Below are 26190 nucleotides of genomic sequence, written 5' to 3'. Positions count from 1 at the left end.
ACAGTTTCTCCCTAACGACCACCATGTTGCACCAGTTTTTGTTAACATAGAAAGACAAGCCTCCACCAAGTGTCTCACTGGTCACTGTGGAGTCGCTGTCAAGGCAAAAGGGTACTCCGAAACCTTTCATTTCCAGATCGGAACGTGAGTCTTGTTCTTTGACCCATGTTTCCATCAAAGCAAGAAGACAAGCGTTTTGATACTCCATCAGGAACTTGACATTTGCCTGAAGCCTGTCAACTTTGTTGCAGAGCGACTGAACGTTGGCAAGGATAACTGTGGGAGACAGTGGCTCTGTCTCTTGAGTCTCTGGCGCACGCCACCATGTCTCCCAATTTTCCTCACACCCGTCGGGGCTTGGATGCCCGACTCCGGTTCCCCACAGAAGGATCCAGCCAGATGATCTCTGCAGAAAGAACTGCTGAGGGATCCACAAAGCCCACATCGGAGTTGGGCAATATCAGGAGGAACTCACAGCTATATACTGGAGAGGCTCCCGGTACTCATAAAATCCACACACAATGTGGCACAAAAGCATCAAAAGGAGGTAAAAGCCCATCAAACTGAGGTGAGTTATTGTTGCTTCTGTCACACACAGATCAGTTAAAAAACAGGTTAGTAGCAACGATAAACCAAGTCAGACAGGTTAAAACAAGTTAAAAACCACTGCACACTGCACAACTGCTGCTGCACGTTGCTATTACCAGCGTCATTTTTTTTACTCGCATCCTCCGCCAATCAAATACTGCAATTGGTGCAACATCGATTATCCCATCAACCTGAATGGTTCAATTATAACGATTGAACAGCAAAATTGATAGTTGATAAATTAATGACACTGATTTTATGAGACTGGTTTGATAACACTGTTGCACCCACACTGACTCTGAAATACGATAGATTGTAGCATAAAACCTCCCCGACTTAAGGCTGGAATAACTGGAACAACAGGTGAATAAAATGAACCACCTGGTAGAACAGAAAACCAGAAGTACTTGTGGTAATTTAGGACTTGACTGAAAACCAGTGGACGAAGTTAGTCAAACACACTTGATTTCCAATCCATTTCTAGATTTTTCTCGAAAGTAAACTGAGATGTAACAAACCTGCATTTAGGCTTCACGCATTTCAGCATTTGGTTTAAGTGTTACAATAACTTTATAAATTCTACTATTTCTAGGAAGTCACAATATACTATAAATAGTTGATACTAGAACATTTTTTCTATTACGTCACTAATTTCCTCAAAATTCGACAGTAAAATATGTCTTGCCGCGGTTTAACCCGCTCCTATCTAACCAGGTGAAATTCATCCGGTCAGCCTTACAATACTTGGTCAGACTCAAGTGGGTACGTGATGGAGTTTTAATCAGATTTTGGCTTTGGGTCTGATTATTACTGGAGTAAAACGCCCCCAATTATCATGGCTTCTGAGTCCCTCCCCTTCTGTCTGTCTGTGGGTCTGTCTGTCTCTCACTGTCATTCTGTCCTTCAGAAGGAGGAGGATATAAATATCGTTTGGCCTGGAGAAGGTTAATTAGTAGAGGGAGTATCAATTAGCTCTTCATCTCTGCTGGGGGCGTAACTAGGTCACAGCCAGGGGGTCTGAGGAGGGTGGCGCCAAGTATGATGGGGGTGTGTTTGTGAAGATATATACAGAGAGAATGAAAAAGAGAGAGAGAGAGTGAGTGAGTCAAGTTAGGTGGTAGAAGAGATGGAGAGAGAGAAGCGAGAGATGAAAGGCCAATTAACTGCAACAGCAGGTTTGCGTGTGTGAATGTGTGTGGGGGGGTTCCATTTTGGTACAGTCACTCTGGGGTGTGTGGGGGTGGGTACCATAGCGACCAGTGGATGATGGCAGGGGACTGAGCTGGATATTGACATCAGAGAATGACAGACAGACAGACAGACAGACAGACAGACAGACAGACAGACAGACAGACAGACAGACAGACAGACAGACAGACAGACATATAGATATAGACAGATCAATAAAAAGACAGAGTCACAGTGAGAAAAAGAGCGGGAAAGCCATTTCCCAACATGATATAAGTTGGAAACAACGCCCAGTCCATTAATACCAACAGCTGCCCCAGTAAAACCAGCTCTGCCCCAGCAGTCAATGTTGAATTAGCTTGCTCAGAGGCTCATCAGAAGCAGTTATAATAGTAATTGATGGAGCGCAACTTTCGCCTCTCAAAAGTTTGTAGAGATGGGGGCATCCACGTTGCGTAGCGGTCTATTCCGTTGCCTACCAACACGGGGATCGCCGGTTCAAATCTCCATGTTACCTCCGGCTTGGTCGGACATCCCTACAGACACAATTGGCCGTGTCTGTGGGTGGGAAGCCGGATGTGGGTATGTGTCCTGGTCGCTTCACTAGCGCCTCCTCTGGTCGGTTGAAGCACCTGTTCAGGGGGGAGGGGGATAGCGTGATCTTCCCACGCACTAGGTCCCCCTAGAAAACTCAATGTCAGGTGAAAAGAAGCAGCTGGCAACTCCAAGTATATGGGAGGAGGCATGTGGTAGTCTGCAGCCCTCCCTGGATCGGCAGAGGGGGTGGAGCGGCGACCGGGATGGCTAGAAGAGTGGGGTAATTGGCCAAGTACAACTGGGGAGGAAAAGGGAGGAAACCCCCCCCCCCAAATAAACAAAAACAAAAAACAAACAAAGTTTGTAGAGATCCAGGCTATGGTAATATTAGGAAATATTATTTCCCCTCCAAATATTGTGTTTGCGATACAAATCCAAAAAACAATCCATGTGAGAACAGAATTCACTGAATAATGTCTTCAACACAGCAAAATAGACAAAAGACTTGTACATGAGCGAGTCAAGATGTACATGCACTAGGCTGGGTGAATGGTGGACTGGAGATTCTCCAAAGAAAGACAAAACTTTGTTCGTCTTTCCTGCCAAAACAACACAAATCACAACTTGCAACTGCGGTGAAAACTCAGTTCTAGGTTGAGAAACAAGCCGTGTGTCAGCCGGCTAACACAATGTGGAGTCACAGCAAAGTTCAACAACCCAAGTTCAAATCTCTCCCCCATCATCTTTGTTGTATGACGTACCCCCTCCCTTTCCTTCTCCAATCCATCTTTCCTCTTCTGTCTTCACTTTTAAGTAATAAAGACAAAACTCCTCATGAATACGTGATATCAGGCACAAACCTCATCCTTCCCACCCGCAGACACAACTGGCCGTGTCTGTGGGTGGTAAACCGGATGTTGGTATGTGTTCTGGTCGTTGCACTGGCGCCTCCTCTGGTTGGTTGGGGTGTCTGTTCGGGGGGGGGGGAGAACTGGGGGGAATAGTGTGATCCTCCCATGTGCTACGTTCCCCTGGTGAAACTCCTCACTGTCAGGTGAAAGGAAGTGGCTGGCGACTCCACATGTATTGGAGGAGGCATGTGGTAGTCTGCAGCCCTCCCCAGATTGGCAGAGGGGGTGGAGCAGAGACCAGGGTGGCTCAGAAGAGTGGGGTAACTGGCCAAGTACAATTGGGGAAAAAAAGAAAAGCAATTTTGACCTTTATCATGAGCTTGATCCGGTTACTTTCAAATCATAACCGGGTCACGAGGACAACCATTCACCTTTCCTGAAGTTTTCATGACGTTTGCTACAGGCATTTGCTGTCAGGCTACTGACTGACAGACAATCAGTAAACATGCCAGCGAACCAACCAACCCCTCAACCAACCAACCCACCAACCAACACAACCCATCAACCAACCAACCCACCAACCAACACAACCCATCAACCAATCAACCCAACAACCAACCAACCCATCAACTGACCAACACAACCCATCAACCAATCAACCCAACAACCAACCAACCCCTCAACCAATCAACCCAACAACCGACCAACCCATCAACTGACCAACACAACCCATCAACCAACCAACCAACCAACCAACCAACCACCCAAAGAAGCAAGTAAACAAACAAACAAACATCACTAAAAAATACCCCCGAAGATAATAAATATGGTTCAATATATCCTCAACTAAGTTGCGGCCCAATAACAAGTAGAGTTAGTGGTAGTTAAGGAGAGGAGGGCCACTAGGGAGGAGGAGGTGCTTACTCTTCGGGAGGAGGTGCAGTAGGTTTGACGTCTCCTCCGTACGCCAAACATTTAGAGATGAGAGAATCTCTCTCTCAGGATGGAGTGGACCTCTTACTGAACTCCTCATCCTCCCAAGTCCCAACTCTGCCCCTCCAATTAACGTCTTTCTTTCATTTAATTAACACGCGAGTGGTAGGACGCCGCCCCTGAGAGATCGGAGGTCAGTCACATAATCCCTCAGACAGAGTCAACAAGTCGGCCATTTAACTACAATCTAGATTTTGGGTTTTTTTTTTTCAGTGCACAACAGGGAGTAACTGTTAAACATGTGAATGTCCGATCCAGGATTTATGCCATTTCACAATCAATTTACGCAGCTGAACAATTCTTTGTTCCTTGTTACATCTTGTGGTATAGAGAGGCGACCTTTAGCCTCTCCTCTTTTTCCTTTCTATCTTTATCTACCTATGTTGATCTACATTCCTAGTTTTACTTTTATCTGGATTGCAGCAGGGGAAATCTGACTCCTGTTAAAGCTACAATCCTGAAGACTTTTTTAACTGTTTCTGTTTGACTTGTATGGAAACTGTGATATTTGCATTGTTGTTTTAAGCACTGTCAATGCCAGCGCTCCATTCAAAATGAATGAGAGTCAGCAGGGCTGTTGTGTCAGAGGCAAACCAGAAAAACCCGGTTGAACCTGAGTTTTACTTATTGATGCTGGACTATCTGTTGGTAAAGGTCTTCTACCAGCTTGTTCATATCTGCTCGTTTGACACAACAACTTCACTTCTTCAAACACTACCTGCCTTCTTCTTCCTTATTTGGCTTTTATGATGAAGACGGAAAACATTGTGCACCCTATAACTTTTCCTGGTAAAGTCCTACCAGACATTAAGGCAGGGACGATATGGTTTTCTCCTGATTTAATATTATCACGATACTTAGGTGCCGATTTGACTTGTTTTGCAATTCTTAAGTATTGCAATTCTACAAGTATTGCAAGTCGATATTGCAATTTATTGCGGTTTGCTTTTCTAACACTAGACCATGGGAAAAAGTTGAATCATACATTTCTAGAGACTTTATGTTGGGACTCTAGAGACTTTATATTGGGCAACACAGTGGCAAGAAGGCCCTGGGTTCGAATCCCAGGTTTGTCCAACCTTTGGGGTCATCCCAGGCCATCCTCTGTGTGGAGTTTGCATGTTCTCCCCGTGTCTGTGGTGTGTTTTCTCTGGGGGCTCCGATTTCCTCCACCACCAAAAGGACATACATGTTAGGGTTAATACTCCTGTCTGTGCCCCTGACCGAGTCATGGCAAGAACCGGAGTTGGTCCTCGGGTGCTGCACGGCGGCCGCCCACTGCTCCTAACTACACAGCTAGGATGGGTTAAATGCAGAGAAGAATTTCCCACAGGGATCAATAAAATATATCAAAATCAAAACCCAAAAGAAAAAAAAAATCATGACTCATATTTCCACAAACAATCCACATTACATGCCAGTCAGTCTTTCTGAGTTTTATTTCAGCAGCAGAACTGCTCTACCGCATAGAAAAGCTGTAAATAAAACACTTTTTGAAGTGCTACATTTAGCTGTCCCTGCTCATCAAGCTAGCGCCGTAGGAAAATCCATACATCCATTATCCGAACCGCTTCTCCGGCTCTCAGGGTCGCTGGAGTCTATCCCAGCAGTCATTGGGCGGCAGGCGGGGAGACACCTGGATGGGCCGCCAGACCATCACACAGGGCTCACACACACACACACACACACATCTAGGGACAATTTAGCACAGCCGATTACATTAGTGGCAGCGGTGGGATCCAGAAGTGTCCGGAAGCGTGCAGATCCTCAGAAGTATCTTCGGAGCGCGGGAATAACAAAGCGCGAGGCCGCGCTTCCGGGAGAAGATGACTACTGTAACCTACAAAAAGACCCATAAGAAAATAATAAATGAAATAAAATGTTGGGTCAAAATGGATAGAGCCCCTGAAAACTGCACACGGCACAAATGTGAGCCCTTAAATTAACATCCTTCACACAGGAAAGTGAACTTGAAAACTGTCCTTTCCCGAGTCCCAATTCAGGAATAATCATAAAAAAAAAGAATCACGATATGTAGGTGACCTGTTTTTTTCCCCCACCCCTACTGACCATCCAGATCCAACACTAGGCGAGTCTGCAGTATGTGGGGGTGTGTGTGGACGAGCCATTTTAAGTCTTCAGCATTGTAGCTTCAAGACAAACATTTCGCTGACACTCAACTTAACTGCCTGTGCTCATGTGCCAACGGGAAGAGAACCGTCACAGCTGTACACAAGAAGGCCTCGCGTATTTTCTGATAAAACGAAAGACAAACAATTCTGCAATAATCAGTCAGGTTTTACAGACACGTGATTATCAGTGTGCATTTGTTTTGCAAGATGATGGCGATGCCACAGTAACAGAAAACCATCAGTTCTGGGTCCTACGTTGAGCCTTTCCAGAAGCCCGGTGGGACATCCCTTTAAACCGGGTACCGCTACACACGAAGTCAGCTCTGAGAAAAGAAAAGTAAAAATGAAACTATTATTAGCAGTATTTTATAGCCACTTTGTTTCGGGTGGGTTGACTGAGTGTAGTCGGCCTTTTTTAGCAAACCTTCCTCTTCGTACTAAAACACCCACATGCTTTATTTCCACATGCGTGAGTCGACCGAGGCCTCGAGAACTGAACTGGAATACCTGCCGCAAAGAACAACCCTGCTGTGACTACCACCTCTCTCACCGTGGCATGGCCATTCTTTCAGTTCTGCGCACTTCTACTCAACTCCTCATTAGCTCCTTCAGGGATACGCATCTTCTGGATTATTCACAACATTCAAAGCGTAAGGTCCAGTTGCAAAGATTTGGCCTGGATTACAACACTGCCAGCAGCCATGGCGAACCCCCCCCCCCACCCACCGCCAACTGGCAGGCGGTAGGGTGTGTTGGGGTCACAACAGTCTGTGAAAAAAAGCACCGGGTTTGCAGATAAAAATAGTCTCTACTCTATCCCATGCTTGTATTTTAAGTGAAGGAACCAGATGGAGACATTCAAGTATGTTTCGTGTTGATTTACGCAGCTCCCATCATGCAACAGCCAGCACGCCACGCGAGTAATATGACTTATCGACGGCCATGGTTGTATATATTGAAGACATCTAAGCCTGCACATCTGATAACTTCTCCCAATACTTTGTGTATACGTTCCCCCCGCCCCCTTTTCTCCCCAATTGTGCTTGGCCAATAACCCCACTCTTCCGAGCCGTCCCGGTCGCTGCTCCACCCCCTCTGCTGATCCAGGGAGGGCTGCAGACTACCACATGTCTCCTCCCATATATGGGGAGTCGCCAGCCGCTTCTTCTCACCTGACAGTGAGGAGTTTCACCAGGGGGACGTAGCGCGTGGGAGGATCACGTTATTCCCCCCAGTTTGCACCCCGACCGACCAGAGGAGGTGCTAGTGCAGCGACCAGGACACGTACCCACATCTGGCTTCCCACCCAGACATGGCCAATTGTGTCTGTAGGGACGCCCGACCAAGCCAGAGGTAATACGGGGCTTCGAACCGGCGATCCCCCTGTTGGTAGGCAATGGAATAGACCGCTACACTACCCAGACGCCCCTGTGCATATGTTCCTTACGTTCCTGGAGAGAATTCAGCTGGAAGGAAGTGACTTGATTCTTCTGTCCTCCAGCACAAAAGACTAACTACTCAAATCAGACTGTTTGCTGAAGATCCTGTGGAAGCACATTGGCAAACCACTTTCCCATTTTCTGGAGGTGTCCCTCTGTCGCTCCATTTTGGAGAAATGTCCACGGTGTCCTGGAGGCAGTTTTTAAGATGAAGATCAGTTCTAACTTTAAAGCCATGTACCTTGGTGATCTGGAAGAGCTCCACTGTGCAGAGTGATAAATACTTGCTAAGGGTGTTGTTAGTGGCTTGCAAAAAGGCCTTGACCAGGAAATGGCTTCGGAAAGACACATCAGCCATAAATGAGTGGACTGACTTAGTGTACAAGATGTTCACAATGGAGAGAATCACATTTAAACTAAGAACTCAGATTGACATCTTTGACGAGAACTGGTCAACATGGCTTACCCACGTGTCAACTATAAGACCTGGTTTTATATAGGCGTGAACATGTTTATACGTGTGTGTGTGTGTGTGTGTGTGTGTGTGTGTGTGTGTGTATATATATATATATATATAGTATATATATGTGTGTGTGTGTGTGTGTGTGTGTGTATATATATATAGTATATATATGTGTGTGTGTGTGTGTGTGTGTGTGTGTATGTATGTATGTATCTAAATACATGTTTATGTCGATTTGTTGTTCATTTAAGAGATGGATCCTCTGCTTGTTGTGGTTGTTTGTCCCCCCCCCCCTGAGTTTTCTTTCTTTCTTTTTTACTGTGTGTTGTGTGTCCAGCTGGCACATGTATCCTTAAAATAAACCTAATAAAAAGTAAATGACAAAAAAAAACCCCAAAACAGTTTTTTCAGTCTCAAACATTGTGTTCCATCTATGACACGAGGGGTTGTGGTATACTCCTGGTAAAACCCATTCTCCCTTGTGTAATGATGAAAATTGTGAAAATTGTGGTCTAATATAATTGCTACTTCCCAATCCGGTTCACCATGTACACAGGCAAGGGTCCAGAATAAACACAACGATAAGCCAGTGGCTCGAAAGATGGAGCATTTATTCGCAGGACGTTGCACATGATAAAGAAACAAATACCCTTAAGAAGAAAGAGGCAATTGAGCAAGGCGATAAGCTAGGAACCGACAGAACCACTTGATGTAAATAGCAAAGATGCACAGGAAGACATTAAAGGCTACTGAGCTATATGTTAGGACCCAACACACACGCCGGAGAAATAAATACCATCCCATCGGGCAAAACACCACCGCACAAGTTGAGAATCAATTAAACTGTATACCAACTGCTCGCCAGGAATAATAGGCGGATTAAAACCACAACCAACGTTATACTAAGAGCAGGCCAGAAGGAGGGTCTCTACATTTACACAAAGCCTACTACTCCAAAATAATGAAGCTACAGCTCAAGGATTGCACAGTGCCGTCAAAAATATTCCACAATATCCAATTTAAATAAACGCTAAAAAGAAAAAAAACAAAGAAAACAAGAAATAAAAAACAATTTAAACAAAAGGCCTGTTGCTCTAACCAAACTCTTAATACGGCTAAACAGTGACAGTCAATACTGCACTTGAAGCCAGTCCTTTAAGACAGTGTTTCTCAACCGGGGGTCCGGGGACCCCTAGTGGTCCGTGATGTAATTGCAAGGGGTCCGTGAAAATAAAATATCTTTAAAAAAAAGATCCTATGACATTTATAGAAATAGGATTATTTTACTCAAATGTGACTGAGACCTTTATCTACCTAAACTATAAAGGGTAACAGGACTTTTTTCTCTAATTACATCTGTTTCACAAGTGTAATTTGTTGTATTTTAATAAGAGATCTCGCTCCCGTTTGCATTGTTAAAAGTTACTGCATAAAAATCCTGTTGTTACATATATCTGAAAGTTACTGAATACATATTCTGTTTTGTTACATATATCTGAAAGTTACTGAATACATATTCTGTTTTGTTAACTATATCTAAGTTACAACTGAAAGCTCTTATTTTTGCCCCAAAGAGTGAATAAATGCTATAATGCCATTTAAAATGCAGTTTCTACTGATTCTATCAAATTGCAACCCCCCTCCCCCAAGATCAGGTGGAGGGGTCCTCAGGGTAGATCAAAAATACGCAGGGGGTCCAGGACCCCAAAAAGGTTGAGAACCACGGCTTTAACTCATTTACATTACACCCAGACCAGCGGCGTGCTTAATGTCGTGACGACCAATCATAATCCCTACTCAAAGTTTGCACCTTGCTTCAACAAGCTGATGACATGGGACATCCGGGTAGCGTAGCGGTCTATTTTGTTGCCTACCCACACGGGGATCGCCGGTTCGAATCCCTGCGTTACCTCCAGCTTGGTCGGGCATCCCCACAGACACAATTGGCCGTGTCTGCGGGTGGGAAGCCGGATGTGGGTATGTGTCCTCGTCACTGCACTAGCGCCTCCTCTGGTCGGTCGGGGCGCCTATTTGGGGTGGGGGGGGTAACTGAGGGGCGGGAGGATAGCATGATCCTCCCATGTGCTACGTCCCCCTGGTGAAACTCCTCACTGCCAGGTGAAAAGAAGCGGCTGGCGACCCCGCATGTATCAAAGGAGGCAGGTGGTAGTCTGCAGCCCTCCCCGGATCAGCAGAGGGGATGGAGCAGTGACCGGGACAGCTCGGAAGGGTGGGGTAATTGGACGGGTACAATTGGGGAGAAAAACGAGGGGGAAAAAAAACAAAACAAGCTGATGAGTGGAGGCGTGATTACAGCGGGCCTATACGGCGACCAATCTGTCCTCAACAGCTGTATTCTGAGCTCGCAAACGAATGGTGGGCGTCCACTCGCGCTGTGTCTACACCCCAATCCCACTGCACTTCTTTGTTCTGCGGACCGGTCGTGGAGAGAAAGACAGCGCTAGCTTCCGTTGTCCCTATATACTCTTCCCCCACTCCGCAGAGTCCTAAAGGCAGGGCCGTCTTAACATATGGGCATGCTGGGCAGTTGCCCAGGGGCCCTATGCATGCTAATCTATGCATGTTGTGACTTGCTGTCAATAAACAAATACTATACTAAACGAAAAATATTTGTTACAGAAAATGCATTCTTAGCATGTGTTTTACTAAAGACAATGAGCAATATTAATGTTAATATTTATTCCTGTGAGTGGTTGTGTCGGTAGGGGCTCCAGTGCAGCGCTTTGCCCAGGGGCCTATAATGCTGTTAAGACGGCCCTGCCTTCAGGCATCCCATTACATTTGCGTTGACCCTGTGTGGAGAACAGCCTTTTTCCACATCATCGCATCCAAATGCGGCAGTTGTTTTTGCTAGCAGAAAACACCAAACTACGCACCAAGCCGGATATTCTAGAAAACTTCTCAAGGAAGAACAACATTGACTGGACTAGAGGAGAAAATCAAAGGAAACCACCCCCCCTCTGCCTCCATGAAGAAGCTTCTGATCGAAGTTTTTGGGAAAGACAGCTTTACTTGTCTGCCTGTGGTGGACCGCGCTCACCGGACCCCTGAGACCGTCCCTACCGACAGGTGCTCCGCAGGCTATGGTGGTCTGTATGCTATAAGGAGCAGATTCTGCAGGATGTCATGGGAGAGAGGACAGCTGATCTTGAGGGAAAAGGATCAGTTTCTACCCTGATTTCACTGCTGATTTGCAACAAATGAGAGCTCCATTCCTCCCAGTGAAGAAACTATTTCGAGAAGTAGGCATAGTCCCCTTCTACACCCAGCTAAACTGCGGCTCGTTTTCAATGGGACAAAACCCCGATGGAGGCGCATGCTTTTGTTAAGACTAAAATCCTACTGATGGTGAAAAAGAACATGCCGGAAAATGACTGAGGACGACGATATGTAGCACTAATCCGGTGATAGATGAAGGATTTATGGCTGTGTAGGGTTTGTTATCAGCTTTAGATTTCCTTTATACTTTAAAAGCATAGGGGCAGAGTATCTGCTTATTTTCCCCCATTCTGTTATGCGATTTACTTATTGTTTTTTTACTGTTTATCAGAGGATATATGTCAGGATCTGGCATCATAAAAGTGGCAACACGGGTGTCCGGGTGGCGTGGCGGTCTATTCTGTTGCCTACCAACACGGGGATTGCCAGTTTGAATTGAATCCCCGTGTTACCTCCTGCTTGGTCAGGCGTCCCTGCAGGTGGGAAGCCAGATGTGGGTATGTCCTGGTCGCTGCACTAGCGCCTCCTCTGGTCGGTCAGGGCACCTGTTCGGGGGGGGGACTGGGGGGAACAGCGTGATCTTCCTATGTGCTACGTCCCCCTGGTGAAACTCCTCACTGTCAGGTGAAAAGAAGCAGCTGGCGACTCCACACGTATCGGAGGAGGCATGTGGTAGTCTGAGGCCCTCCCTGGACTGGCAGAGGGGGTGGAGCAGCGGCGGGGTGACTCGGAAGAGTAGAGTAGTTGGCCAAATTCAGTTGGGGAGAAAAAGGTGGAAAATGTTTTAAAAATAAAAGTGCCAAAACTTAAGTGAAAAGGAACACAATGGGAAATGCCGGAGGAGGATGGTATCTGGCACTAATTCGGTGATAGCTGGTAGATATAGAGTGGTGTAGGGCTTATTACTGCCTTATATTTCCTATATACATATGATCAGAGTATCTGCTTTTTGTTATTGTTCTGTTATTTGACTTACTTATTGTTTGTTATTATTCATCTGAGAGGGTATCTCAGGAAACGATCATAAAAGTGCCAAAAAATTAGGTTAAAAGTACTCAAACACGTGGAAAACAAGCATGGCACAAACTAACCCCGTTCAGTAAAAAAAAAAAGTTTTGCTAATCCTCTGTTACACGAGGAGAGCTAACGTGCAAATACTGTAATCTATGCTGCACTACTTTTGCATTCATGTTTTCTGGGGTTTTGATGCACTTAGTTTGGGTAAGTGTAGGTGTGAGGTATGGGAGGGAGAGCATCGTTTTGATCTCTCTGTTTTTTTCTGTTTCTTTTTGTATTGTTTGTCTTTTTCCCCCCAGGTTTCCTTTTTCTCATTTTGTCCCCATCAGTTACACTCATCCCTTTTATTTTAACACTCTCTTTGTACTGCGCAGCAATCTGTACCCTGGTATCCTGTCCTGTGTCTTACTACGCAAATTTTATTTCTTGGTATGTGAAACCTTTAATTCACTCTGTGAAGAGGAATGAAGTGCTGGCACATCTAGATCAATTGGGGGTAGGAGTAGCCCTCCTCCAAGAGACACACTTACACAGGGCATACGTTTTGAGAATTCAGAGGCGGTGGGTTGGGAACGGTTTTCATTCCAAGTTTGATTCTAAGGCCAGGTGCACAGCCATTCTTATACACAAAAGTATTTCCTTTGAGAATGACAAAATAATTGCAGACCCAAATGGCAGATTTGTTATTGTCGCGGGTCAGCTTTTTAATAAGGGGGTTATCCTTGCCAGTGTATATAATCCCCACTGGGATGACAGCGCTTTTATTAAATTTCTTTTTTTCTCTTGTCCTTGATATTAATAATCACCTGGTCATTGGGGGTGGCTTCAACTGTGTTCTCTGCCCCAGACCTGACAGGTCTCCATCCAAACCTGAACCCCTAACTTAAATGGCTATAGCTATTAATAATGGAACACTGTGGAATGGAAGAGCCATGGCGCTTACATTTCCCTACAGGTTGGGCTTTCTTTTTCTTTTCCACCTGTTTACCATACTTTTTATGGAATTGACTATTTTATTTTAGATGCAAAACTTATACCTTCTTCTAGTCCTTCCATCTATCATAGCATAGTGATTTCTGATCATGGCCCTCTGTCCTTGGAATAAGACTTCCCTGACATACATGCCCCTGAGAAAATATGGTGTCTGAACCCTCTCCTCCTTTCTGACAGCACTTTTGTGGAATTCATCCTTACCCAAATAACATTTTTATAGAGAACAATGCATCTGCGGAAGCATCCCATAGCATCAGATGGGAGGCTTTAAAGACATGCTTGCGTGGACCAATTGGCTATGTGTCAAATCCTAAAAAGGAAAGGATGGCCAAATTAAAAAGGCTCTCAGCTGAAACTTTGTAACTTGACAGCCAATATGCCTCAACTACTTCCCCAGAATTATACCAAAAGCGAATCCGTCCGCAAACAGAATGTGACTTGGCCTCTTCCTCGAAACCGGAACAATTTCTATTAAAATCTCAGTATATGTTTCATGAATTCAGTGACAAAGCAGGCAGGCTTCTCACTCACCAAGCCCGCCAAACAGCAGCTGTGCGTCAGATATCTCAAATTAAGACTGCCTTGGGCTCCGTGACCACAGATGACAGGAGATTAATGACGCCTTTGTGACATTCTATGCAAATTTATATTCAACTGAATATGACAATGATGTTTCTAAATAAGATTCTTTTTCTCAGAATTTAATTTTACCAACCGTTGATGACTCTCTGAAAGGTGACCTTGACCATCCCCTGACAGTGGAGGAGGTCTCAGAAGCCATTAAAAGTATCCAATCTGGCCAATCCCCAGGCCAATACAGGTTCCCAGTGGAATTTTTCAAGAATTTTCAAAGGAGCTTTCTCCATTGTTACTGTCAATGTTTACTGAATCACTTTCAACCGGGCAACTCCTTGAAACCCTGAATGTGCCTATATTTGTCTCTTGCACAAAAAGGGAAAGGACCCCCTGCTATGTGAATCATATATGCCAATTTCTCTTCTGAATGTAGATTACAAAGTCCTGGCTCAGTCCCTTGCAAGGTGGCTCGATAATGTCCTCCCTGGTCTGATACTGCCCCAGCAAACCGGCTTTATTAGAGGCAGGCATTTCTACTCTAATACTCGTAGGTTCTTTGATATTATCTACACGCACACCCGGTCAAGTATATATCTTGGATTAGTCTACTGTACCCATCCCTTTAGCTTCTGTCCATCCAAATGACTTACATTCAGAATGTTTCCTGTTACATAGAGGCAATAGAAAAGGGTGCCCAATGATTCCCCTGCTCTTTGCACTCGCTATCGAGCCCCTTGCAGCCTCTCTACATCAATGCCAGGGCTTAAAAGGGATAACCCAAAGAGATTCATTCATTCATTCCAAGCCGCTTATCCCAACCAGGGTCATGGGATCCAAGGCCTATCCAAGCAGTCATTGGGTGGCAGGCGGGGAGACACCCTGGACAAGCCGCCAGACCATCACAGGGCCAACACACACACATTCACACCTAGGGACAATTTAGTACAGCCAACTCACCTGGCCTACATATCTGGACTGTGGGAGAAAACCGGAGCACGTGGAGGAAACCCACGCAGATGGGGAGAACATGTAAACTCCGCACAGAGGACAACCCGGGACAACCCTCAAGGTTGGACTACCCCGGGGCTTGAACCCAGGACCTTCTTGCTGTGAGGCGACCATGCTAACCACTGTGCCACCGTGCCACCACCCAAAGAGATACCACACATAAATTCTCTATGTTGATGACCTCCTTTTATATATTGCCAATCCAACATCTTCACTACTGCATGCCTTGTCTATTTTGGAAAGTTTTCAAGTTTACAAAAAAGTGAACTTTACTCTGTAAATTCTTCAGCCTTCAATATCCCAGCTGCAGCAATCTCATTCAAGAGAATGTCATCCCATTTTAAATACCTAGGGTTGGTGGTGCCTCACTCCATTCACATGTTATTTAAACTTAATTTCACACCTCCGCTTGTTCAATGCAAACAGGACATAACGCCATTGGGGTTCACTACCTCTATCATTAACTGGCTGGATCAACCTGATTAAGATGAATGTTCTTCCTCGATTTATTTATTTATTTATTCCAAACAATTCTGACTTTCATTCCCAAAAACATGTTTTATTGCTAGACCAAATCCTCACTGGCCTTATATGGGACGGCAAGATCCCCATGTATTCGTAAATAATTTCTACAAAGTCTTGATGCATGCGCAGTAATCCAGGTAAGGAAATCCCAGTTGAGACTGAGGAAGTCACTTTGATGAGTGATGAAACGTTTCTCCCAATAAACATTGTGCCCAGATGAACTGATTCAAATTTCTAGGATTACTACAATGGCCGAAAAAGTTAGGAGGTATAGCCATGACTCACTTTCTTCATTACTACTGGGCTAGCAATGTCAAAAATATCATAATGTGGGTCAGTGCTGGTGCAGAAGCTCCAGCTTGGGTAAAATTGGGATCTTTTAAATTAAAACTCTCCTCTTTGATATTTGTTCCTTTACCTCTTAATGCTAGTTCTTTTAAAAACCTCGTAGCTTCTCATACACTAAAGATCTGGGTACAGTTCCGTAAACATTTTGGGTTGCAGAACTCCTCACTTCAGGCCCCTGTTTTTGAAAATCATCTCTTCGGCCCCTCTATGTCTAACCTGGCCTTTTGAGCCTGGCATGGGAACAGCATTAGAGCTATTAAGGATTTATATATAAATGGGGGATTTATATCAATTGAGCAATTGTCAGAAAAATATGTATTGCTGCATTCCCATTTCTTTTGGTACCTACAGATTAGGCACTTTGTACAAAAAGGCTACCACCGTTTTCCAGAGCAACCCCCAAGCACCCCTATAGAGGCTCTTTTAGGGCTTGCGAGTCTCAAGGGTGTCATCACCTGGATTTATGACACAATTAACGCTATCAACCTGCAATCTCTGAACAACCCAAGAACTATTTGGGAACAAGATCTAGGCCTGTCTTTTGCAGAGAACCAGTGGGATTCAATTCTTGACCTAGTACACTCCTCTTCTCTTTGTGCTAGGCACGGCCCAATACAATTCAAGACAGTTCACTGTCTATATCTTACTAAGGAGAAACTGGCAAGGATATACACAAACACTGATCCCACCTGTGATCAGTGTAAATCTACCACTGCAACCTGGTTGCACATGTTTTGGTCAAACTTTCTGGAAGAAAGTCTTTGAATCCCTTAGCTATATGCATAATATGACAATCGAACCCCTTCCTATTATTGCCTTGTTTGGATTGAGGATGCAGTGTGGCCAAGCTTGACATCTGACCTCAATTGGAAGAGATTGGTGCCACCATCCCACACAAAATGGATTCTAGAGATGTTTTACTTGAAGCCTGAAAAAAAATCTAATTTACGTTGAAGGGAGATGCAAATAAATTTGAGAGTCTGGAGGCCTTTTGTCACCAACCTAACCAAAATAACAGAATGGGAGAGTTCATAACCTGGAACACCACTGTAGTAGTCCAACTAAGAGTTATTTTATTGAGATAAAAATTAGTGTAAACATAATCTTTTTTTTTTTTACTTTTTATTTCCATTTTTTTCTCATTTGTGTCCATCTAAATAAGGTTGCTGTTTGTCTTATGTATTTATTTGTGCTTGAGGTCACTGTTTTGGTCATCATGGGAAAAAGCTGGGTGAGTTGAGGATGTGCTGGAGAGCAGGGGAGGGGAGGGAATTATACTGAAATTATTTCATTTGTTGACTGATTTATAAATTGCAAAATTCCAATAAAACAGAAGTAAAAAATATTAAATTCACACAAACAAATAGCTCTGTCTCAGACACAGGCAAAACTGTATCGCACAGGTGCTACTGCAGTAAATTCATTCATTGCACAGACCGATTTTTTCGTAGCACATGTGACATATATGTCACATTGTACAGCCCTGCTGTTATTACATCTGATGAAAACCATCCCAGATAGCACCCAGATGTGGGCCACTTCAGGCAATGATGCGGGACTGATGGCCTTCTTCTGGCCCTGACAAAATGGGTGTGAGCCTGAAGTGGCCCACATGTATAATAGCAAAATATGCCAAATCAAATGTGGCCCTTTTTTGGCAAAGATGCGGTGCTCTCGGCAACATGTAATCTGGATGTGACCCTGAAGTGGCCCGTGTGGTAAATGGTGAATATGGCCCAAATATCACAAAACAAATTTGGGCCGCCTTTGACAAATATGTGGCACATGCGGCAATGCTATGGCTTGGTTCTGGCCCAGATCTGGCAAACGGGAGCGGACCGCCCAAATGCCATCATTCCACGTGGTATGTGGGCCGGATGAAAGTGTCGGTGTGGGACGGGTCCGGACCCCAGCAATTTTGCTATCTGGGAATAAATCGATTCATAAAAAAATAACGGTTTGTTTTTCTAAGCAAGAAATGGTCGTGCCTTTTTGCGACTTTCTTCACTGTTTGATGCTTTTTAAGTCAGCGCCTCCTCGCGGCCTGTTTCAGCAACAACATTTTACTAAAACTATGTATAACAAGTTCACGCCAGCAACGTGCACCTCAAATAGACATGCCCAGATGAGCACACCTCGTGCACACACACACACACACATATACACACCCAAGGGTCATAAATAATCCACGACATAAAAAAACCATCCACACACACATACATGCACATGAGAGGCGACTGTGTTATACTACCGCTTTGGCTGGACCTTGGTAAGTCTATTCACTGTAAAGGTGAGCATTTGTTTTCTAATGCACTCAGAGAGAGTATAAATCCACTCAGGTTGGACTACTGTGGGTCCTCAACAGTAACGCACCGTTTAACAACACTAATAGACCATTTATCACGTAGACAGGTTAAACACAGACGTCCAGCTATACAGCGTAACAGACTACCACCACGGCTATATTTCCAGCCTGTGAGCAAGACATTTCAAACCGACAGTTTTTCGATACAAACCCCTTGCAGACGCCTTTCGAGAGCCACAGACTTCAGTAAGTGCTGACACAGGCGCCACACTTTGTTCAGCGTGCGTCAATCATCCCGCAAGGCCTGTCAGTGGTTTGGGTTGGTGGATTTCTCCGTCTGAAAGGGGACTCTCTCTCTCTCCCCCTCTTTTGTGGCCGGTGGATGTGTCTTGGCAGCGGAGTGTACAGCTATCTGTTCATCCATGCGATGAGATCAGGGGCTATCAGTGGGTGAGCTAATCTCACCCTGGCTTCGTCCCCAGGACCACGCTGTCAACAATCTGATTAATACAAGCCTGCAGACCACACGCTCCACCAACAGGCTGCCCGTCGCCGTGCATGCAAACAAACAGATAACACGCGCACGCCCGTACACACACAGCTACACTTAGATACACAAAAACACAGACACATGGACATACACACACATACACACATCCGTACACGGATGTCCCACCCAGGCGTTTATCCTGCATTAGCACTGAAAACAATTCTGTCCAGAATGTACCACAGAGAAACACACTAGAACCAAATTCGAATTAAAGACTCCTTAGTAGGAAAAACACTTTTCATCCGTTTGGATGATCGTGTATGCCCTATGTGTATCCAAATTTATGCAAAGATTTTTTTTTCCATAGTCTTGTATGTTGATAAGATTGAAACCGTGCATCAAAATTCAAATCAATAATTCAAATCAACAGAAAGGCCCGGGGCGTCATTTCTGGTTGTTTTCCTTGGAAAGCCCGTCGCCTCTCTCTAAAACTCTCCGATTGTGACCTGTTGCTGAGATTTTATCCGTTTCAAGGAAGAATCTATACAGATATATTCTGTATATCTATACAGATATAAAGATATATAATAGGATATCTGCTAACAAATCAGATAAAAATCAGCTCGCCTTCAACACAAAACCCTTATGTTACACAACCAGCTGGTTGGTTACCAGACAGATCCTTGTAAATCTAGGTGAGTGTGAAACGTGCTGAACAGTGTGATGTTTCTAAATAATCCCCCTCTGGGATGAAGGCAAAGTGTGGCGGTAGTTGAGAAAGTATTTTCTAGAAAAGAGGGACTTGTACAACAGTCTGGGTGCAGGTTAACACAGCCAGCCTCCAGACGGCAGAAAGGTAAATCGCCCACAGCCGATAAACCCTGCCAAACACCTACTACTACACGCACACACATCTATAGATAACCACACACTCGTACCAGCACTGCTTCGCTATATAACTCCACTTCTGTTCATGCACCTTGTCAAAATTGGCAAAAAACAGTAAACATATGAATAGAATCTCCCATAGCTGCTATTTTCACTGCAGCAACAGTGAAACCGATACATATGATAGACGACATAGACGATATAGGCGAGTGTTCATCCACAAACACAAATGACAGAATCACAGGGCGTCACGCTACATAGTATTTGGTGTAGTACTGTAGTAGTGGGCCCCATTTGTTTGTCCTGGGTAGGACGCTAAACTGCAACTGCAGGCTGTAGAGGGGTAGCGCCTTACCTCAGCAAGGGCCCTTTGGCTAAGGACGACATCCCTACTGATAGAGCTGGTCCTCCTGCATGCCTGTGTGGTACTTCCCATGGTGCCCAGTCCAGCCAACACATTGGGATAGGAGAAGGGAACTCTGATTTCAAATCCACCCGCTGCCTTGTGGGTCGATGCCTCTTTAGGGAAAGGCTAGGAGAAGGTCACTCTGAATTCAAATCCCCGGGCACAGTCTACCCACCTGTCAGTACCCAGAAAGGATAAACCATGGCGGCTCCGCTCAGCCAACTCGACAGCGGTTCCGGCAGCCGGCAGCTCTGTTTGTCAACTCGGCAGCGGTTCTGGCACAAAGCAACAGGATTCTTCTGCGGCCCTCTCGGCTACGCTGTGCCACCGAACAACAGAAAATCTTGCCAGGGGGCGCTACAGAGCACCAAATAGTGTCGTCACCTAGGGTGCAGCCTCACATTTGAATATGGAGATAGTGGATCATTATACTATCTTTGTAGTAACTTGTGTTTTACGCGTTTCGGGTGAAGGCGTGTAGAAAAAAAATAAATAAAATAAGGCCCCATTTGTAAAGAGGCTTTCACGCTGGTTTGCCCAGATTCTCATTACGTGTGATAGTCACGTAAATCCATGATCGGCCATTTCACACCAATGACCACGCTGTAGAGCCAAATAATACTGTACCGTTGGGAGTTCTGATTAGCGGAGTCCGTCTCTCGTGCCCCGGCTCTCTGCCAATCACGGGAACGTACGTTATGCGGTCAGTGTGCGTGCCTGTGATTGGTGGAGCAGAGGGGTAAAGGGCTGGCCCGCTGGTTTCTGATTGGTTACCGGTTGGTTTCGTTGTTTTTTGTTTGGGAGACGATCTGTGAGTTGTTTCGATAATGGCGGTCTGTGCGGCGTGACTGTGGCCGACAACATCTCATCTCATCAACCGCTTCTCCGGGGTCGGGTCGCGGTGGCAGCAAGCTAAACTGAACTAAGCTAAAATAGTGAAACCGGTTATATTCTTGCCCGGGGCGGGATTCGATAAGGGGTGTACCGCACCATAAGGCGACGTCACTAGCCGCTCGGCTAAAGGGTCAGACCCGTTAGCTAGGGGCTAACGTGTGTTATTAGTAGTTTACAATAAGCTAAACTAAACTAAGCTAAGCTAAACTAAAATAAGCTAAGATAAACTAAAATAAGCTAAGCTAAGCTACGCTAAAATAAGCTAAAATAACCTAAGCTAAACTAAAATAAGCTAAACTAAGCTAAGCTAAGCGACAACAGCTGGAATAAAGACGACGGTCGGTTGACGTTCTGTTAAGTGTGATCTTTATAGCGGTGAACGCTACAACAACAACTTAGCTTTGTATAGCACCTTTCAATCAATCCAAGGACAATTAACACCATATAAGGGGAAAAACTCATAAAAACGAGGATCAAAAGACTAAAATAAGCACTAGTAATGTAACCGGTTATTTTCTTGCCCGGCGCGGGATTCGATATGGGGTGTACGACACCACAAGGCGACATCGCTAACCGCTCGGCTAAAGGGTCAGCTAACGGGTCTTATTAGTAGTTTACAGTAATAACGTAGGTTTTAAGTAGTCTTTTAAAAACTGTCAATATGAACAGCCATGTTTCAGACTCTATTAGTCTTTCAACGTACCTGCCATGACCACTTGACTGGAAATGTCCTCCAGCTAACTGCTTTCCTCCCGGTTTCTCAGTATAATTTTGTCGTTTTGTCAGCAAGTTCGGGACGTTTGTAGACTGCTAATGTCGGACGTCCTGTTGTGTCCTCCTCCCCGTTTCTACTGGATTTGCAGCGGTAACGACGGGGGCGCTCGACACAACAACTGAACTGGGGCAGGTTCAACTCGGGGTTCACCGTTTTGCGACGGTTTCCAGGTTTTACGACATATTTCCTTTGAGGTACGTTTTCTCTCGTTTTGGTGGGTGTGTCAGAGGCGTTACCCAATCAGCAGCGACCTTTCTCAAGGATACTGGACCGACGGGAAGGATCTAAATTAAGGACTCTTTAATGTGACAGTAGGTGGCGATAATGCTCCACCTGGTGGCAATTCGCCCATAAAACAGAGGAAGAAGAAGAGGCAGCGCGTACAATGGGCCTTTATAAACGCGTTCGTTGCAGCTTGGCGTGCGCACAGCCATTAGAAGACATGTTAGTTTGTATCGTTTGCTGTTGTATGAACCATTGTGGAGTTTAGTTTAAACGAGGTGTGCTAAAAGTGCACTGAAGTAAACTTTTTCTAAGTCGTATTGAGCATAAAGACACTTCTTTGTCTAAGGTTTGACCTGCTGGGTTACTTACGTGAAACGCGTAATATAGTAAAACTAGAAGAACCCCGCTACAATGTAGCGGTTTGGTTATCCACCCGTCTAAATCTCCCTCCTCCTCATCCTGCCAGCTAACCGCCTTCCCCCTGCCCCTGAACCCCCCCCCCCCCACTCCAACTCCCTCCCCCCAAATGCTCAGAATCATCTGAAATGCCGAGATAAGTGGTTTTTAGCCATTTTTAGAAAATACATATTTTGCATAATTATGCATAATTATTTTAATGTTCTATTTTTCTGGTCCTCTCTGGAACAATACCTACCACCTCCAAAAAAAAATTAGGATCATAAGTGCATTTTTGCAAAAATGCATATATTTTGCGTAATGCCAAAACATTTCTAAGCCCCAGAAAAAACATTTTATATAGGTGAAAAAAATCAAAGATGCTCAGAATCATCTGAAATGCCGAGAAAGTTGGGTTTTTAGCCATTTTTAGAAAAATGCATATTTGGCATATTTATGCATAATTATGCATAATTTTAATTTTCTGGGATTTTTCCCCTTACTCTCTGAGACAATACCTACCACCTCCACAAAGAATTAGGATCATAGGTGCTTTAGTTTTCGGTCCCGCTATCTACACTAACACCACACACACACACACACACACACACACACATTACGAAAATATGAGTAGATTGTCTATGACCGGGTGAAAATTGGGAAGAATTTGGAAACAGTGGGATTCGAGTCTACACATGAGAACACTTCGTTAGTAGGGAACGTTTTCACTCTTGACTAGTAAGCCAGCATTGGTCCATGGCACCACTGACTGTGGTTCGAGGTTACAGAAAACCTGAGATGTGTTTCACACCTGCGTTCAAACCATTGAGCTGGCAGTAGTTATTCAAAGCCACCTGTGGTGAAGGTTTTCTTGTTCGAGGCCAAATTTGCGAAAGGATACGTGATTTATGTGATGCTCATGTAAAAAGTAGAGCTGGAAGTAGAGAGAATAACAGTGTTTTGGTTGTGTGTTTCTTACAGTAGAAACATTCTCATGTAAATCACTTGTGTGACTCCATCCCATACACCTCCCCACGATCTGTTCCCTCTTTTTACACCTCCGGTCTATTAAACCACTCATCTACCGGTGTGTTTTTATCCGTTTCAGTCATGTATGTAGACACGTCCAATACAACAGAGAATAAAAAGGTCGAGCTGCCATCCCAGCAACATAACAAGGGATTAAATCAAATCTTCATCCTATAGAATCTGTGTGATTGTGTTTCATAAAAAGCACACTGCACTTCCCAAACAGACGCTATAGACGTACTCGGTGGGCCTTCATTCGCCAAAAACCTTTGGTTCTTCTAGTGCAGGTACACGGTATTCATTCACTGGTCATGTCTGATGCTGCTAAAAACGAAACCCTTTCCAAGTGCAAATGGAGGCCTCGCGTTGGGCCTCGCGTTGGGCCTCGCGTTGGGGCGGGTTTACGAAGCTGTTGTGTTTCTTACGTAATGGAGGTCTAATGTAAGACCGATCTGCGTATCTGGAAACCAAGCTTTGATTTCTGGATCAGCACCAACAGACCAGTGGTAAATAATGTGAGGGACCGACTCAAAGAGCCCCAACAATCACTGTTAAAGTATTATTTAAAAACCTCTTCAGCAAGGTCTCTTAAGGCAGTGGTTCTCAACCTTTTTGGGGTCCTGGACCCCCCCTGCGTATTTTGGATCTACCCTGAGGACCCCTCCACCTGATCTTGGGGGAGGGGGGTTGAAATTTGATGGAAACAGTAGAAACTGCATTTTAAATTGCATTATAGCATTTATTCACTCTTTGGGGCAAAAATAAGAGCTTTCAGTTGTAACTTAGATATAGTTAACAAAACAGAATTCTTATGCAGTAACTTTCAGATATAGTTAACAAAACAGAATTCTTATGCAGTAACTTTCAGATATATGTAACAAAACAGAATATGTATTCAGTAACTTTCAGATATATGTAACAAAACAGAATATGTATTCAGTAACTTTCAGGTATATGTAACAAAACAGAATATGTATTCAGTAACTTTCAGATATATGTAACAACAGAGTTTTTATGCAGTAACTTTTAACAATGCAAACGGGAGCGAGATCTCTTATTAAAATACAATAAATTACACTTGTGAAACAGATGTAATCAGAGAAAAAAGTCCTGTTACCCTTTATAGTTTAGGTAGATAAAGGTCTCAGTCACATTTGAGTAAAATAATCCTATTTCTATAAATGTCATAGGATCTTTTTTTTAAAAAGATATTTTATTTTCACGGACCCCTTGCAATTACACCACGGACCACTAGGGGTCCGCGGACCCCCGGTTGAGAAACACTGCCTTAAGGTATATGAGAAAGAGAGCCCCAGATGCCCCGGAGCCTCAACTAGCCCTGTTCAGATGCCCAGGAACTGTCTTAAGATACAGTTTACATCACAGCAACGTCTTGCGCGCGCGCACACACACACACACACACACACACACACACACACACACACACACACACACACACACACACACACTGTCTCACCTCTCTGTCTCTCTCGATCTCCAGCCCGGCCTCCAGGAGGTTAGTCTCAAACTCCTCCCTGATCAGCTCCACCTCGCGGTCAGCTGGCTCCACCAGCTCCTCCTCTGCCCCGCCCAGCTCCACACACACCTCCCCGATGTGCCCCGCGTCTCCTGCCGGCAAACCTCCAGGCCCCGCCGCCGCCGCATCCGCCCCTGCCCCCGCCCCCGCCCCCGCCGGGAAGTTGCCGTTGGAGATGATGGACAGGCGGTCGTGCGAAGGGGCAGCAGTGCCGGCAGGCATCCGCACAGAGCTGTGCCGCCTGTGGTGGAAGACCAGCACGTAGTCCACCTTCCGTCGACCGTCGGCGAAGTAGAGCCCTGCTCGGTCGTTGTTGGGGCTGCTGGCGACCGGACTTGAACCCACAACCTGCGGCGGAAGAACAGGGTCAAAGGTGAACCTGCAGGGTTCTTGGCTTTGTTAGATAGATTCTTTGTTAAGATGCAGGTTGACCCCCCCCACACACACACACACACACATATTTACATACACCCCCACTGGTACGTGCTGTAGGCACGACAAACATACGACTGAGGCTTTGACAGAAGCTTAGTGGTCCATGGCGGTCCTGCTGGACTCCTCACACCTGGACTATGTAGACAAACCATTAGACAAACATGGTGTAAAGGTAGTCGTGTTGTCTTGTGTTAGTCGTCTTTAGGGTTGCATGTCAGACATGGTTTAGACCAGTGTTTCTCAACCGGGGGTCCGCGGACCCCTAGTGGTCCGTGGTGTAACTGCGAGGGGTCCGTGAAAATAAAATATCTTTAAAAAAAAAGATCCTATGACATTTATAGAAATAGGATTATTTTACTCAAATGTGACTGAGACCTTTATCTACCTAAACTATAAAGGGTAACAGGACTTTTTTCTCTAATTACATCTGTTTCACAAGTGTAATCTATTGTATTTTAATAAGAGATCTCGCTCCCGTTTGCATTGTTAAAAGTTACTGCATAAGAATTCTGTTGTTACATATATCTGAAAGTTACTGAATACATATTCTGTTTTGTGACATATATCTGAAAGTTACTGAATACATATTCTGTTTTGTTACATATATCTGAAAGTTACTGAATACATATTCTGTTTTGTTACATATATCTGAAAGTTACTGAATACATATTCTGTGTTGTTACATATATCTGAAAGTTACTGAATACATATTCTGTTTTGTTACATATATCTGAAAGTTACTGAATACATATTCTGTTTTGTTACATATATCTGAAAGTTACTGCATAAGAATTCTGTTTTGTTAACTATATCTAAGTTACAACTGAAAGCTCTTATTTTTGCCCCAAAGAGTGAATAAATGCTATAATGCAATTTAAAATGCAGTTTCTACTGTTTCCATCAAATTGCAAC

The 26190-nt window shown here is 44.6% G+C and overlaps 1 protein-coding gene across 1 annotated transcript in view; it reads right to left on the bottom strand.

Annotated features, from left to right (window-relative positions):
• The window catches only part of ano2b (anoctamin 2b), a 137905-nt gene that overhangs the window by 111427 nt on the left and 288 nt on the right, over positions 1-26190 (bottom strand). The window contains exon 2 of the mRNA XM_056275867.1: positions 24784-25191. Coding sequence (XP_056131842.1) covers positions 24784-25191 — 408 coding nt within the window. The remainder of the gene's footprint in view (positions 1-24783; positions 25192-26190) is intronic.

Source organism: Lampris incognitus, chromosome 3, assembly GCF_029633865.1.
Source record: "Lampris incognitus isolate fLamInc1 chromosome 3, fLamInc1.hap2, whole genome shotgun sequence".
Taxonomy (NCBI): Eukaryota; Metazoa; Chordata; class Actinopteri; order Lampriformes; family Lampridae; genus Lampris; species Lampris incognitus.
This window is presented reverse-complemented; position numbering and strand designations above follow the sequence as displayed.